The sequence below is a fragment of the Neopelma chrysocephalum genome, unplaced genomic scaffold (assembly GCF_003984885.1).
Source record: "Neopelma chrysocephalum unplaced genomic scaffold, ASM398488v2 Primary Assembly neopelma1_128, whole genome shotgun sequence".
In the NCBI taxonomy this organism is placed as follows: domain Eukaryota; kingdom Metazoa; phylum Chordata; class Aves; order Passeriformes; family Pipridae; genus Neopelma; species Neopelma chrysocephalum.
Genome location: NW_020897790.1, coordinates 1,424,424 through 1,441,971, shown reverse-complemented (window position 1 = coordinate 1,441,971; position 17,548 = coordinate 1,424,424). Strand labels below are relative to the sequence as shown.

Here is a 17,548-nt window from a genome sequence, read left to right as displayed (position 1 = left end):
TTGTGATAAAAAACAAAAGCCATGGTGGGGAGGAAGACTGAGTTTAACCAACAAATAAAAAACCCAGTGAAAAGGTAAAGCCAAAAAAAAAAGGGAATGGTAAAAACAATGGAAAGGAGAAAGACAGTTCAAAGCAAAGCAAAATGGGAGGTGAACCAGGCAGAAACTCTCATTTTCCATAGTTTTTATTTTATCACTACAGTTTACAGCCATGAGATGAGAAACAGAAAACATCACTTTTATCCAGATCCAAAGCAAACCTCAAGTACACAGAATTTAAAGTCCAATTGGATTTTAATGTACGTTACATTTCAGCTTTGCACAGGTAACTGGAACTTGCAACATAGGTTATAGCTACTCTATTGAGAATTAGTGCAGGTTCCTGGTCTCCCACAGATTGACACTCGGCTCAAGCGCCAGGCATCGGTACAGCAACACATTCCCACTCTGGGCCTGACATCAGAAACAGCCCGATCCTTAATTCTGTCTGGTTTCAGTGTTACTGACACCAACCCCACCAGCCCAACCCCCTGTTCCTACAGCAGAACTGTGGGAAGGGGCAGCGGGGGCTCCCTGTCCTAATGGGCTCTTTGGATACCTTGATCAAAGCTTCCACCTTTTCCTTAGGATTATTTTTTCTCCAGGCAGTTAGGAGTTTGTAGTAGCAGGTTACTGAAGGGTGAGTTTATAGGTTCAAGCATGCAGCTCGGGCATGGCAGGGAGGTTTCCAACAGGGCTGTGCCAGTGCCTGTGCTGGGAGCCCATGGAATAAGCCACGTGGTGGCCCACGCTCACATCCAGGGGGACCAGGCTGAGCCCCATGGATTTCTGACCACACCAGCGAGGACCAAGGTGTTCCCTCCCCAATTGTTTCAGTCACGTTTGCCACCCACTGCCCCAAGAAGTGTCATCCCACAGGACAAAGGGAGAACTGGCATCAAAGAATTACTACAGGCATCTCGCCAGAGAAAAAAACCCCTTATTCAACACTGAAAACCTCCAAATCTGATCTTCCAAATGAAAGAATATCTCTAGGAGTGCTTATAACCTAAAGCCCACGAGAGGCCAGCACGGGGACTTCTGTGATCAGAGTATATTAGTTTATAATAGTCCAAGCTACAGTTACTTCAGGTTTTGCACCAGGGTGTTAAATTGGCAATGATTTCTCTTACTGCGAGCTGATTCCAAGCTTTAGCTGTTCCTCCTTTAGCAAATTCCATTTGTATTGAGCAAGGCAAACTCAGAAGGAAATGAAACAAGTGTAAAAGGCCACTCTTCCCTTTCAACTACCAACTACTCGAACAAGGAAAGGGCAATGACGAAATTACCATCTCCATTTCCCATCACTGCACATTGGGTTCCCTTCCTCTTTATTTGTGTGGGTTTGTTTCTTTTAAAGAAAGGTCAGATTATTTTTTGTAAAACATGTACCTTCCCTTTCTAAGAAGGGAAGACAACTCCCAAAACACCTCTCCTCAGCTTCCTTAGCTTGGGAAGGACCGCAGGGTGTGTCTGGAGGGATTCCTGGCAGAGGTAGAAGCAATGCGAAGAGAAGGAGGTTTCCACTGAACTTACCACTCTATTGTGTTACTCTAAGACACCTATAGCTACTAATTCTGGACACATGAAGTTTAAAGGAAGAAGGATAAAGTCCCCACCCTCCCACAACGTCCCTAAGGCAGAATCCAGGCAAGCTGGTTACGGGAGGGCTGGTCCTTGCCGTGGCGGGCCATCGCGTCCTGCCCGCTCGTCTCAGACTCGGGGCTGAACCCACAGAACAGAATTGAACAGGAAACGGCTTGGGGCACACGCACAACTACTGTCAACAACTTCCAGGGATGCATTTTCTCATCTACTTCACAAAAAAGGGCAACACAGAAAACGAGCTGACTCTCCTGAGCTGGCCAACGTGATCCCGGCTGAGCCGCGCACATGCCGAGGGCTCGTGCTGCTGTACGGGGTGTGCACCAGCAGGTGGGCAGAGCCACGGATCTCCCACTCCCGGTGCCTTCCTGGGGTGTTTATTGGCCAACTCATTTGGTACTTGAACATGGGTTAAATGGCAAAGTTTGGGATTTTTATACCCGACTCTAAATCTCGGCAGAAAAACTCACTGATTTTAAAAACTCAGCAAATTCCAAATCAACTTTAGGTGACAATTAACATTTTAACAGTTGCTTTTAGCAATTCTCAAGTTCTCCCCTCATGAATGAGTTCTGATGTCAGAGCTGTGAGGTGGCCAGACATAAAAATGTCTAATGATGCTTCTGGATCAGTTTGTTTGCTGCACTATTTAAGGTTTTTGCCTGTTTCACCAAATCCTTTTCACTGTATAAACAAGTCAGAATGAGGATGATGAGAAAACGGAAAAATAATAACAGCAAGAGAAAAAGAGCAAATCAATTAGCTCAGTCGGTACCGTAACATATTTTCAAGTAGAGACTTTCTACAAACGCAGTGACCTTGTTCATCAGGAGCCATTCCCAATATAACCCCTGAAATGAGAGCACTAATGCAGTGCAATGCCCTGCTCATTAACCAGGTCCCAGCCACGCTGTTGAGAGCTGTGCCAGGCTGCCCTCTCACATCCTCCCTTCACTTTCACAGCAGTACTTTTTCTAAGCTCACATTGCTCAGGATCATCAAGAGAATGGTTCAGCTGGGGGGATTTTATCCAAAACCAGAGATCTGGAACACCCAAGCCCCTCCAAGCCCGGCCTCTGCTGCAGGCTTGGCTTTCCTGCTCCCAGTGCTCTCCTCAGGCAGCTCTGTCCAGCAGAGCACTCGGACTCTCCCCTGGCTCACTCTGGGTCCCTGGGACACCTCCCTAAAGGACACAGCATTTGATCATGGTCCAAGTCTCCTGCTTTACCTTTGTTCCAGCTGTTTGATGGTGGCAGCCATCTGATTCGTTTTCTCTTCCAAGCGGCTGTTTAATTCACTCTTCTGTTTCACTCCCATGTCTGAACTCTGGGAAAAGGAGCATTAAATGCCAAATAAGCCCCAATAAATCATTTAGCACATGAAACAACAGAGCAGAAGGCAAAGAGGCAGGAAAAGGTGCTCAAAAAGCAAATGGCCAGGTCAGTATTGCGAGGGCAAGTGTCCTGCCACATAGGTGCAGGCTCCATCTGGACGCCACAACAGGGCAATGCCATCATCTATGAAGCTTCCTGGATATGAATAATCCATAATGCAGTGTCTGCTAATATTATTTAATATCTTAATATCATTCAACTCTTTTACACCAAGCCATTGGCTCAAGAAGAGCAGAAGAAACTCTTTCCTGTTCAAGTTGATTTTAGGATTTATTTTGAGCATTGTGTTGCTCTTTGCAGATGGTGTCATCACACAGTAATTACAGCTGGTACCCTTCATTGTACTGCAACAGAAGCTCCCACAGCTCCATTTTCACACCCCAAAACCACACAAGGTGCTTTCCCCAGTCTCATGCACACATTTCTGGATCATTAATTTTTCTCCAGAAGAAATGTCCTTTTCCTTTAACCTCCACCACACTCCAATGTTCTTGCAGCAGGACACACGTGTACACAGCCTGTGACCCTTCCACACCCAGCATCCTTTCAATAGGCAAGAGGAGTAAAAGCACAAGAGCTGTCACTTTTATCTGGAATCCCCTGCACTTCACTACTTCCCTACCTGCAGCTTGAAGGACAGTTCATGCTTTAGGGCCCTGAGATCGTCCAGCTGCTGTCTTAGTGCCACCAGCGCATCCTGCTTCTCACAAACATCCTTCTCCAGCATCTTCATGGCCAGCTCCATCTCCTGCCGCATCCCAATCTGCGCCTCCAGCTCCTTCTCCACGTCCTGGAACACAGCAGTCAGCATTTCCAGGAGGTCCCCTCAGCACCCAGGGAGAAGCACCCTTCACTGGGGCTCCTGCCCACCATCCATACCCAGGAGTGTGCTGCACTGCCACAGCATGACAGTCACACCTCTGACAAGGAATCCACATGGAGGCCAATATGAAAGCCAGGTGAGCAGCATGGCTAGCAGGGAGTCAGGGAATTCTATATGAGCTTTTCTTTGTGGTGGAATGGACAAGGGAAAAGCTGGCAGATTTTATTTCCTAAAAACCTTCTGCTCTGGCATGTTTCTCCCCACACACTGTATTGAACAGCTCTGAGTGGCAGGGCCACTCTGCAGCCATTTGGGGTGACCCCTGAACCCCCCCCAGTCCTCACCAGCCGCAGCTGAGTCTCCTCCTTCAGCTGTTTCCGAGCCTCAGTCAGTGCCTGCCCATCAGCAGTTCTGTCCTTGGTGACCTGAGGTAACAGACAGTTCACTTGGCATCATGTACTGCTAACCCTCACTTTTCCTCAGTATTTGCTTCACCCCACCACTTAGAAAAACAAATGTGCAACAATTCAGGCCAAAACAGCACAGCTACATCCCAGTTTTCCTGACACCCCCTCCCTGCTGTCCCTGACAACTTGCCCAGGGAGCCATGAGCTCACTGAAGAAGCTCCCGGCTCCACGCAGGCTCACTGCTCCATGCCTACAGCCAGGCAGGATTCCCTGGGGACAAGGCCCATCTGTTCCCTCTGCACAGGACCCACCTGCAGCCACTCTAACCTATTGTGGGGTTTGTGTGAGATACACCAGGAAATAAAGTGTGTTCCCAACACTGATTCCTTGGTTGAATTTGGGCTGGGCCTGCCCCGAGGCTCAGCAACCACACACACACACACACATCCCAACCTTCCGACTGGACTCCAGGATGTAAGAACTTTCTTCCTTAACCCGTTCCATCTCTTCCTGCAGTGTAATGATCCTGTTGTTGGCAACTGCAAGCTGGGAACACAACACAACAACAGTAACCTATCAAAGACATACTTCACTGTTTTTTTTCCTCTCTAGGGCTCAGAGAAGGGTGATTTGGCTGGAAACAGGAGGAGCAGCACACACCACCCTGAGGGACAGGACACTTAGCTCACAGCAACTCCCAGGGAAGACACTGCCACAGACTAACAGATAAGTTACAGTCAAACAGATAAGTGTACAGTCAAAGGCAAAAGTAACTTCAGAAAACTCCTTCTGACTTTGTAACTCACAACTTCAAGGCTCAGTGACATTCCAAAGGATCAGCCATGCTATTCCGTGACAAACCCAAACAGAAATCACCCCAATCCAAGTGTGAGCCCTTGGTACAGCTCAGGCCAAACATGCATTGCTGTGACATGTGACACAGTTCATTAAGTACACCCCGGCTGGCACAGCGTGTCCCTGTGTCACCAGAACCCTCACTCTGCACACACTGGGAGACTTCACTGAGCAGCTAAATAATCCAAACCCAAAAAATACTGCAGTCACCACTGCAACTCATGTCCTGGTGTCATGAAGTGAGTGGTTTAAGGTCGCTTAAAAAATCACCAGCAAGTGCGATACCATGTCACAGTGCAGGTAATAAACCAAAAGCCACTTATTCTACTCAGGTGAGACCTCCTGTCCCTCATTTTGTCAGGGAACAGACCCCAAAAGATTTTCTTACACCTATGCCATTACTAATGAGCTGCAACACCCATTTTAAACCACAAGTTGTACCTATGCCTCATGTACCAGCCATTTGTCATGCTCAGACTAAGTATTTTATCTATAATGACTCTTTCTTTTACTTCTTGCAAATTTACATAAACATATGGCTGTTTTTCCACCTCATGCTCAGTAGCAACAGCCAGTGACACTGCTTGGCAGGTGAGTTATTCCAGTTCCATCACTAAACTCCCATCATTCAGTACACCAGGAATGTGAAGAAACTCCTCCCCTGTTACTACTCCCTGATTCCCAAAGGCCAAAGCATCAGATGATTTTCCATCATACTTACCTCCTCAGTCAGCTTAGTGTTGGATTTTTCCAAGGCATCCACCTTGGCTTGTAGGTTGTTTACTGTAGCACTGTTGAAGAGAAAAAGCCCTACAGTAATTCCTTCTTTTTTTAAAATCCCATTTTCTCTTTTCTTCTACAAGATAATAAAGAGCCAACAGATCATGCCTTACCTTAAATGTCTATTGAGTTCTTCCACATAGTTCTTCTGGTCCAAAATAGCAGTTATCTGACCATCTCTGGAAAAAAAAGAAACAGGGCACCCTGGAATACTTGAATACAAGTTCCCAAGAGAGGAGCAGCAGGACAACTGTGTGTGTGCACTTACCCTTCACTGCCTTTCGTGCTGTTCCCATCTTTCAAATACATGGAGAAATCAATAACTCCAACCTAGAGAAAAAGCAATTTGCATTTTACATTGAACACTTGGTTTCTGAGACAAAACCACTGTCTCCAGTTGTGACAGTTTAGAGTTACAACATCATACCTGCTGCACTAGAGCAATGATCCATTATACCAGTAAGCTATGCAAAATTAATGAGCTTTCCAATTTAAAGGAGCAGAACAGAACATTAAGTGAATCCCCAGTACCTGGGAGTCCAGGTCTTCTCCCTTCATGCAGAAGTTGGCGTCGATGACGTTCAAGCCCACGAGGAGGCCGGCGATGATGGCACCTTCCTCTTCCATCATCAGCGCGTTGGGCTCGTAAAACTCACTGCAGGGCACAGGCAAGAGAGACAAGTGAGGTGGCTTTTCCAAGTCAGGTAGGAATGAAGTGACAAGGTCAGAAATCAACCCAGGGCCAGGCTTTCACAGTGAGACAGTGTTGTATCTCCTCTGTGCAAATATTTCACCCAATCACCTCTTTAGAACCAAAATTTGCATTAATTCCAAGGTATGTTTGAGACAGAGGAGACATAACAGTGTTCTTGCTTAATTCAGAAGCTAAGTGGAAGCTCTGCATTTCACAGATATTACCCCTTCTCAAAAAAAACACATATACTTGACCATTTGGTGGCAAAGATGATCAAGATCTTACAAGACAGCAGAAGTGAACCCAACCTGAGAGCAAGCCCAGCACTCACCTGAGAAGATCCTTTCTGTTAATCAAGGCCTTCATGTACTCTGAAAGTTTCTTCTGCATCAGAGCCAGGCGAAGCCAAGCTCTTCCTCTGCCCACAGGTGTCCTGCAAAGGCCAGAAACAAACAGTTCCAGACACCCTGCAAGGCACAGTCACCATCAGCTCTAATAGCCCCACCCTCCCTCAGCATCTCAGACATCAGCCTCAAAACTATTTAACCCGTCATGACCTTCCTGTTAATTCCCATCCTCTGCAGCCTGATTTCATGAACAGTAAAGGCTGTTCCCATGCCTGACACATCATCACTCCTTCAGTGCTAGCACTACAGGCACTGTTATCCATAAGTCCCCATGCTCTTAACACAGCAAGAATATATCCTGTCCTCTCCTCCTGCAGATCCTTGGCTAAGAATAGGTGAGCAATGATCCATTTTTATCACAGCAGATGGCAGATGTATTCCTGAAGGTTGTGTTTGCCCTTCCTTCCCTTCTTCAGGATCCTTCTCACAATAAAAACCATACTATGTACTCATGCAATAAAAGAGTGTACTTACTTCAGCCCTGGGAGATCCTTAACACTTGCTGTAATCTCTGCAGCCTCAGGAACGAGTTTTTCTACTAGTTCTAGAGGTCCCCAAAAGGACTTATTTTGCCCAAGAAAAGTCTTTTTGGCTAGAAAACAAAGAGACAAAAAAATGAAGCTGTTAGGCGGCCCATGCTGACATAACACATTCTCAAACAAGTGAACAAACAGTAGCCAAAAGCTGCCAGAAAGGTTCCTCTGGGGCCACTGCTTTTGGGCAGGCATTTAGTATCATGGAATCCCAGAGTGGTTTGGGTGGGAAGGGCCCTGAAGGCACCTGGTTCCACTCCCCTCTGCTTTTCATCTTCACCTACCACCAGGCAAGGACAGCCCCTGAAGAACAGTCTGGTACTTGGCAATTTGAGCTGTGACTCTTGTACAGTTAAACACATGCTCTGCTTTAAAAGCAGCTTCAAGCCACAAGCTGCACACAGCCCAAACCCTCAGGTTTGACAGAGCTATTGAGAAAAGACCTCTGGGTTGCAGTTCCTCTTCCAGCAAGGGACCATGCTTCCCTAAAGCATGAGGAAGTGCAGAAAAAAGAGTCATGAGTTTGCTGAGAGCTTGTTTCACCCCTGATCATTGAGTTACATCCGAGACATCTGAACTGCTGTGTCAAACATGGCAAGCACCTGCAGCATCTGAATGTTCCACCTCCCCCAGCTTCCTTTCCCTTCCTGTGGCCTTCCAGGTCCACTGGGATCACAGCAGTGACCCTGCTTAGCCTCTCCTCATTCTCCTGCAGGCTTTTAAACCAGAACTGCTGTTTGTCCCCCCAGCCATGACCGACAGCCCCGAGGACTCCCCGCAGGCCAGTTACCTTTGAGGCCATGTTTCAGGCAGTGCTCCATCACCACGAAGAACTGCTGCAGAGGGGCATAGTCCGAGTCCAGTGTCCTGCCCAGATTCAGCGCCGACTCGATCAACCCCTTGATGCTCAGTTTGGCCATGTTCATCAGGTTCATGCGTTCATTAGCCATGAGGTAATTGGGGTCTGTTAAAGAAGGAAGAAAAATTCTGTTGAGCAACAAAAGCTATTTTTATTACACTAAACATCCCACCTTTCTCCTTTTGTTCCTCAGCTTTGAGGACATTTTTGGGGCCGTGACACTTTCACACGAGGCACTCTGCAGGCCTTTTGTGGAGAAAAATCAACATCAACTAGCATTTTATGGCCAAAGCTACAATGGATAGGAATAGACAATGTATCAAACTGAGGGTGCCTCAGTACTTCAAGTAAATACAGAAGCTCCCAATTTTCATTAGGAGAACTTTGAAGCCTGTTAACCCTGTGCTTTACACTATGACAATGTGTTATGGCTGTCACGTGTTCCAACTCACATCCCCAGCTACGAACTGGTAAGAACCCTCCACTTGTGGTTTGTTCTTCCATCTAAAGATCACCATGGACCTGCTTACACTTAATCCAGCAGTGTATCTCTATCTCACCTGGCATTTCTTCCACAACGTGGCTGTAACACTTAATCTCTGTTTACAATTCCCACTTATCTCTGTTTTATCAACACCACTGGTTTTTACTGCTGACAGTAAGGAGCAAATCTTCATGGCTCCTCTGACAGCTCCTTCTAAATCCCAAAACTTACAGGTCTCCCAGAACTATACTCTTCCTCTACCACATTATAAACATCCAGACCTTGACACTTCCTACACACATCCAATTTTTGAGCCCCAGTTCCCTGGCACAGGCAGTTTAATCCCTGTAAGACCCACTTATCCAAGGCTGCTGGAAATACCACAGACCCTAGAACCAACCTCCACCTTCTCAAGTGAATAAACTACACCTGGCAGCAGAAACCTAAGGGTACACATCTAAGCAGGAGGCACCTTGTCAGCACCCACCAGCCAAAAAGAGAGCCAGGAGCACACCTTACAGAGCCACACCCAAGTGCACATCACTTGGGCTGGGAAAACTCCACAGCCCAGGAAGAGTGCAGGGCAGAGGCAGCTGCGCCATCCAAACCCGAGACCACAGCTCCTTTGTTCAGTCTTTGCAAAAGCAGCTCAGGACAAGGCCTCTCATCCCCCGTGTTCTCCAGGGTGAAGCAGCACCACACGCTTCCTTCCCTAAACTTGCCTGAAACCACGCCAGGAGGTACCGCTCGGAGCAGCTGAAGGAGGGCAAGTGTGTGCTGGAGCAGGGAGTGCACAGACAGCATCAAGCCAGCTGGAATTGCCATCAATGGACAGCCATGAGCCCAGCTGTGCTTCAGGCCACATCTGCTGCCATGGACAAAAGCCCCCTTGTTCAGAGAAATGGCAAACACGGCCAGTTATTCCTCTGTCTCCTCCCAACCTCCTCCTGGCCCAGAAGGAAAGCCATCAAACCCCCTGAGGGTTTTAGTTTGCTATTTGTGTCCTGTCCAAGCACTGACTGTCCTGGCTCACACCTTACAAAAAGGCTGAGATTGGGCATTCACAACATTTAGAGAGCTTCCAAGTATTCATGTAGGAATGAAATGCTCACAGCAGCACTGCACTGTGCAAAGACTGAATTCAGTGAGCGAGCTACTGTTTGAAGCTGATGGATCTGGCACGCTGAGCAGACAACCTGTTCTAGATTTGCAGTCCTTTTTATGACCTGCAGTCTAGCTGACAGTCACCATCACTGGGAATCAAGACTCAGGAAAAAAGGCAGGCATAACAGTGCAAAAACAGACACAGAGCCCTCCTCCTCCTCGTCCTCCCTAATCATGGTTCCTCACTGGCCAAGATCATTGATCTGATGGGCAGCAAGTCAGGCATCCACAGTGACTCCACCCAGGAGCAAATCAATCCCTAATGTAGAATTAAAGGAGCTGTTCACAACAGCCACATGGAAAATACCCCTTTGGCTGCATTATTAATTCATTTCCATTGAAAAATATTTGTCATATCACACTAATCAATGGTTTCTGCTTCATTAGTCTGCTGTGAGCAACTGTGTTCTGCATATGCAGCTTATCCAAGATTCTCACCTTGCAAACCAATTAACTTATAGTATGAAAACCCTCTACCTGGGTTTTCCTACACATTCCGTGTCATAAACCTCAAAAAGTAAAACCTCAGCCCTTGAACTTTGCCTTTCCACAGGGTTTGGGTTTCAAACAAAGGAATTAAACTCTCAAGACATTTTGCTACTTAAATATTGCAGCTCCTACAGAACAGACATGTTTTCTACCCAGCTGCTTCCTGAAGATGTCTTCAAAAGCACCAAAAAATCATGTAATTTGTTTAAAAGGTCCAATCTGTACCCAAGAACCTGAAAGTCAAGGCAAAAGTCAATGCAATACAGGACCTCAAAGGATTAAGCTGTGACTGTGGTCCCAGTATTTCTGCTGCTGACAATAGATTTTATCACTCCTCAATGATTTACTCTAAAACAATGAAGATTAAACTAAAATAAAGCTGTAACTTTGGTCAAAGGCAGGGAGTGATGAAACACTGGAGAAGTGAACAAACCTGCTGAAAACAACGCCAATTCATTTGCATTTCAGCAAGGTTCTCCAGGTGCTGAATCCATCTCACAGCAAAAACACCAACTGAAAGCAGCCTGACATTTGGCAAGGCTGCTTCTGTATGACAGGGAAACATATCCCACCTGACAAAATAAACACAAAAATCAGCACAATATTTTATGAAAAAAAAAAGGAAGTCTCAAATCTTTCCCTTAAAGCCCGCCTTGGAGATGCCCTTGGCTGGGAAGCAGAATGGGCTGTTGTGCCAGGAGAGAGGAGAACATTCCCAGGGGCTGAGAAGCTGCCGTGCCTGTGAGGCTGCCAGGCAGAGCCCAGGCACAGAACCAGCACAGCAGTTAAAGGCACCATCCATGGAGGGTGACAGCAAGGAATCAGTGCACTCAATCCATCAGAACATCAGCCTTTTGTGCTGCAAACACTTGAACCCCAAGCAGCAGCAGTAGTATTTCATCTAATTAACAATTTGCCTGACTGCTCCCTAAACTGGGGACTCAATTATTTCACATTCGCACCATTTTTAGGAATCAAACAAGAAACACCGTAAATAAATTTCTCTTCTAGTACTGCACAAGTTTCAATGAACATTTTGCATTAAAAGTTCTAGGGTCACTTTAGTCAAGCCCTGAGGAGGTAAATATAAATACTTGAGAAAATCTGAATCCTCAGGGTTATTTCTGAAATTTTTTTTAAATTCAGCTTCCATATATTGCTGCAATCTTTTAAGCTGTGTTTCTATCAGGCTCAGGAAAACATTGCCTCTGAATGCATTTAGTAGAAGGCAATTAGCCCTTGTTGATTCACTTTTTCTACCTCCCCTTCAAGTACAAATAGTAAAACAACCAACTTTGAAACATTTATTTAAGCAACATAGAGAAAAGGCCAGAAAGGCACAGCTATTGGCACTGGAAAGGAAAAGTGCATTTTGCACTCAGGCTCAGAGTGACAGGGCAGAAGGCAATGATGGGCACAGACAAGAGGGGTGAGATGTGTGGAACGCACCTTCGGAATCATCGCGCAATTGCTCCACCACATCTGTCAAATCCTCCCAAGAGTCTTTGCAAACAGCAAAAGGAAAGGAAAAGAAAGAAAAATGTCATGCAAGCCGTGATCTAAAGGAAAGATTCAAAATCAAGGTACAAGCAAAGGGTAACTGAAAGGGAGATTTGCATCATACAAGGCTTAATTCAGAGTGGCAAGAGATCTGCAAGTCAAAAGGGTTTATTAGTCTGCACAAAGCAACAGAGCAAAGCATTTTCCTCCCAGATCAGGGGAGGCTCCAGTAAAGCTGCAGAAGCTTTGTTTCTGCATTAACACAAGCAATGTTTTTGTAAAGCACATCCTAAAAGGAAAAGCAACAAAAGCATTATTTTATTTGTAAGATAAAAGCACTGAACTTGAGATATTTAAGCAATGTCAGCATTTGCTTCCATTTCCTCATACCCAGCCCCAAGAGGGAAAGAGGCACATGTGGGAAGCAGGCACAGGCATGTTCAGGGAAAGGACACACTGAGGGGTTTTTAAAAAAGGTTAAACAGAGCTTTAACTCTGCCATGACCATCACTCCAAGTGACAAATCCCTCAGAGGGGACCCAGCTGAGCCTGATGCAGGTCACAGGCTTTCTGTTGTCACCGTGATGATGATTCCCCAAATTTTCCATCAGGGAAGCACCTCTCTCCTTGGCAGGAGGAGGGAGGTATCCTGGGACAGGAGCAGGCAGGACAAGGAAAACTGGCTTCAGCACACCCACAAAGTCCCTGGTTTCCAACCCAGAAAGCCAAGCCGGACAAAGCCCCGGAGGGTCTGACCCCTGAGCATTTTCCACTCCCCACTTACACGCCTGCTCTCCCCAGCACTGATCCGTGATCTGAGGAAGGTCCGAAGCACAGGAAAGGCTCTATCCCTCTTCCCAAGCCACCTGTGCCAAAGTCCTGGGCAAAGTACACCCGATGCTGGGCCCTCCTCCCTCCCACACAGCCACTGCCAGCCTCCTGCCACAGGAGCAGCAAACAGCTCATCCACCGGCACTACAGCTAAACAAACAGCAGCAGCAAAATCCCAGGACAGCTAACAAAGAACTGGGCCCCAAAAGCTCCCGATGCTCCAAGGCCACTGCCCAACAGTCCTCCCATCCTTGGAGACTGCTGTAATCACAGGGCTGAATTTTAACCATCCCTTTTCCTCACAAACCAGGGACCTTAACAAACACTCCCCTATGGCTAAGCACTGCTGCAAGAGCAACACCGAGTTTCACGAGAGGAATCCCCTGTTGTTGCAAGAACAAATCTCTGGTGATGCTCTTCCTGCCACCAGCCCCCAGCACGTGCTACATTTATGGCTTTTGGTCTTTCATGACAAGTGTTCCAGGTTCCTGAGGGTCCACTGAACCTCTCAGTGGTGGACTGACTCGTCTCCAATGCTTTCCAGGACCCCACTGCACAAATGGGATTCCATGACTCGGATCCAGACAGATGCTGGTCATCCCAGAATCCCTACCTGCACACAGTGAGTGAAGCCAGACACCATCACTGAAAGGTCTCCTCTAATATCAAGACTTTGGGTTTTTTTCTTAATCTAAAGTATAAACACTGACGAACAGGTAACCAAAACCAGATTTACCAGTAGCTGGGTAGAGGAACAGAGAGAACTGGCAGGCTCCACTCCATCTTTCACATGACCCCTCCCATATATGTTTTATTTTAACTCTTAGCAAGTGATCTTTATAAAGGCTCTCAGACAGGTGTCCAGGGGAGATACAGATATTTTCTCCTCTTCTATCCCTACAAACAATAACCTTGTCTTCCTTCTAGCAAAAACTGCATGAATTTAACCTGGCACTACAGGATTTGCATCAGTTTAAAGGCAAAAGCACACATTTAATTAGCACTTTCATTTTTATTCATTTTTTCATGCACCCAGCTGCACTTTGCATACAGTTCATTTCTTCTCTTACATTGTACAGTTTTTCCCACTTGCCTGGAAATTCCACCAACAGTGGGTGGAAAATCCTTCACACAAACAAATAAAAAAATCAAAGGCCTGAAACTTGCTTGTTTCATAGCCCTTGTGGTACCTAAGACAAATTCAATATTTTGGATTATGATGGAAAATATCCAAGTCTGTACCAAGTTTAGAAAACAGGATGACCAAGACTTTTAAGTCTTCATAAAACGATTAACTCATTCCAACCAGATTCCCAGGAAGATTAGTGTTATGGAACTGGACCTAAGTCCCTACAAAGGAACTGGAGTATTTATTATCACTAATATATTAATCAGGAAAATCCCACCCGTTATTTGGACAAAGGGTTTTGCATTCCCTCCCTTTGCTGACACAGAGGCAGCGTCTCCACTGGTTTGGCTCAAGGGGCAGGGATACACTTTCCCATGCCAATAAAAGCTTTTACAAGTAAACCCTGTGAGAATGGACCAGCATCAAAATTATTTCAACACTGATGTTAAACAGAGTGCTGAATTTTGGCAATTTTTAAAGGTTGAAGATATTAGTATAAAACAGTTCAGAGTTAAAACCTTTCTGAACCAATGAATATTATCAGCCTCAAACACAGAGTGTTGATATGACAATCGAGATCTTCCACAGACAGATGAAATGCAATCATAGAATCAGAATGGTTTAGGCTGGAAGGGACTTGAAAGCCCCACCTCATTGTACCTTCCACTATCCCAGGTTGCTCCAAGCCCCGTCCAACCTGGCCTTGGACACTCCCGGGGATAGGGCAGCCACAGTTTCTCTGGGCAACCTGTGCCAGGGCCTCACCACCCACACAGGGAAGCACTTCTTCCTTCAGGAATAATAGGCCAGGAGTTTTTAAATAGGTCAGGGTCTTTTAAAATTATTTTTAAGTACAAAAGTTTTTAACACATTCCTAAGGAGAAGCTGAGCAGTCAGTAAAATAACCTAAAAAAAACCCCAAAGCATCAGGTTTGGGAAGTGAAACCTGAGCTTGATATAGAAATTACTGAGCAAGGGTGCCATGTTAGCTCTGCTGAGAAAGGCCTGACCCACATCTGCTCCAGCACATTCCCTGAATTGCAGGGACAGATATTGCTCTATCATGAAACAAACCTCTTGTCACACTGTTATATTTAAGTTGCATTATCTGATATTTGTTGCCTTAGGAATATATTTAATAGCAAATAAAGAGATTGAGGAAGAAAATTAAGTAGATGCTGTTAATATTATTGGAGGTACTTAAATGAATTCTTTCAGATCAGGTTTGCAAAGGAGGTGGGTCATCAAGTGTTGACAAAGGAAAAGGATCAGCACAGGGTTTCAGCATCATGTACAAACACCCTGCAATCCAAAAATCAGGGAAGTCACCAGGGAGTCCACAACATGGAATGCCAGGAACAATCTATTCAGGGTAAAGTAGCTTAATTTTTTTTTTTAAAACCCACTGCATAAAAATCCCATGTCAAAATATGCATGTATATGGAGAACCTTGCATACAGAAGAAAACAGCAGTTGATCTGCAACAATCCAGGAGAAAATGTAAAGGAAGAAATCAAGAAGTACAGAGGACTTGGAAATTCCAAGTCCACTCTCCATAACATGTATGGGACAAGTAAATACCACACATACATCACAGGCATTAATGGTGTAATTCCACCCTAAATTTTATCCCTGTCTCCACATGATTTCTATCAAATAATTACCCAATTTCTCTGTGTTGCAACTGTGTGGAGTTATATGGAATGCTTCTCCACAACCAGCCTCTTTCCAGAGGGAAACACATGACAAAGTGCTATGGGAAATTTCTCATCCTATTTTGGCCCCTGATAGTTTGCACAAAGAAAACCAAAACCCAAACCCTTGAGGTTTCCCCCTCCCATTTTTTCAGTTCCCAGCTCAGCTGACACTCGAGAGGTTTCTCTGCCATCCTTAGGGATACAAACCTGTCTCAGGTTTCCCAGATCTGACTTCATTTAGACTGAACTAGCTCAAAAGAGCAAAGAAAACAACTCTCAAATGTAATTTCTGAATCAATGTCTGGGTTACATGACCTAAGTGCTATTCCAGAGATTTATGACCATGAACACACTGTAATTCATTTAACTTGCATTTACTGTTCAGATTTGTTTTATAATGGGAAAGGCCCAATCCATGGAGCAACTTCACCTCTCCCAACACTTTACTGCTCCTATTCCACACTGCTAGAGAAACCCTAAACCAAAGTAACAGCTGCCAGTTTGCAAAACAAAAATATAATGAATAAGGCTGTGCTGCTTCCCTAAATCCTTTTGAACTGTGCAAAGAAACATGGAAAAACACTTGGATAGAAAATGGAGAGAAAAAGTGGCATCTGAATGATGATTCCTTAACCAGTGCAAGAGATTAATGGGCATAAGGTACTGAGAAGGGCATTTGCTTTTCCTGAAGCAACTCCTTCTTGGGCTATTTCATACAACCATGTGTCTTAAACTGAAACTTTTAGATTAGTGGTCACAAAAGAAAAAAATCTGACCTTATCTCTACCTTATAAAAGAGATAATTTCACCTTGGCATATTATAAACACATCATTCCAATTCTCCATTGTAGTGCAAAGAGAGGATTAATAAAAGAGGGATATTGTAATCCTTGACAGTTCCAAGTAAATTCAGATCATCCAGTTAGCACAGGTATTCCTTACAGTCTCAATTACAAGGTGATCCTATGAGGATAATTTCCACAGCTCTAATGCAAAGCTCCTCATGATTATTCCAATTAGGAATTTAACATGCAGTTAAACCATGCAAGGCCATTTTGTGTAACTTCTCCTCAAGTTGAGAACAGTGTTCAGTGCCATCCATACACACACATACTCTTCAACATCCAACAGAAATATGATCCAGGTGTTTTTCACCTACATTCCTAAAAATGCTTTAAAGGCCATCACATACATTGCAAATAAACAAGGTTAACAGCCACCAGCGTTGCATTTCATTTTGAGGTGCCTGCAGAGCACAGGAGAGTTCTGATTATCTTACTAGGAATCACCTTTTTATTTCTTTAAATAAATTCTTGTCCTAAGCCCAGCAGATCTGCAGCAAACACTAAAATCAGCTTATTTTCATGCTTACCCAGAATTGTTCCTAACAGTTGAAAGAACAAACTATTCGCTTTTATTGCTAAATTGAGCATCCATATTACAGACTATATGGAATATATAGAGCTGCAAGCGACTCAGTAACTACACTGATGATTTACCCTTCTGCTACAGGCTGCTTTTAAATGGATTACAAGTTTTGCTCAGAGTTACTCTCCAGCTCCAGCTGGGTGGCAGGAAGAGAATTGCTCTGAAGGTAGGATGGCTGGCAAGGGCTGGGGGCTTAGCAGATCACAGAGTGAAGAGAGGCCAGGGACAAGAGCTGATGGACAGCAATGGGAGGCTTCAAATCCTTATTTCAACAAGCTGTTGGATCTCCTACTTACTGCAGTATATATTTTACACGTCTTTATTTGTAAGGAAAAAAACCCTGCCACCCTTTGTTATGCCTTGGGCAGAAGTCTACAGCTTTTTTTTCCTTCTTCATAATGCCTACTTTTCCATATCATGCCTACTTTT

General features: G+C 45.1%; 1 protein-coding gene across 13 annotated transcripts in view; it reads right to left on the bottom strand.

Annotated features, from left to right (window-relative positions):
- The window catches only part of RUFY3 (RUN and FYVE domain containing 3), a 32,709-nt gene that overhangs the window by 5,562 nt on the left and 9,599 nt on the right, over positions 1-17,548 (bottom strand). For 5 of the 13 annotated variants that reach the window (XM_027698475.1, XM_027698476.1, XM_027698473.1 and 2 more), the window contains 11 exons: positions 8,329-8,502; positions 7,480-7,597; positions 6,930-7,031; positions 6,436-6,559; positions 6,173-6,234; positions 6,018-6,083; positions 5,846-5,915; positions 4,723-4,815; positions 4,206-4,286; positions 3,661-3,828; positions 2,873-2,970 (listed from right to left, as the gene is read on the bottom strand). In XM_027698475.1, the coding sequence (XP_027554276.1) occupies positions 2,873-2,970; positions 3,661-3,828; positions 4,206-4,286; positions 4,723-4,815; positions 5,846-5,915; positions 6,018-6,083; positions 6,173-6,234; positions 6,436-6,559; positions 6,930-7,031; positions 7,480-7,597; positions 8,329-8,488 (1,142 nt within the window). In that variant the 5' untranslated portion in view covers positions 8,489-8,502. Of the gene's footprint in view, positions 1-167; positions 2,329-2,872; positions 2,971-3,660; positions 3,829-4,205; positions 4,287-4,722; positions 4,816-5,845; positions 5,916-6,017; positions 6,084-6,172; positions 6,235-6,435; positions 6,560-6,929; positions 7,032-7,479; positions 7,598-8,328; positions 8,503-11,983; positions 12,038-12,818; positions 12,841-17,548 lie in introns of those variants that run through there. The other 8 variants (XR_003536699.1, XM_027698472.1, XM_027698471.1 and 5 more) reach the window with 4 other exon arrangements.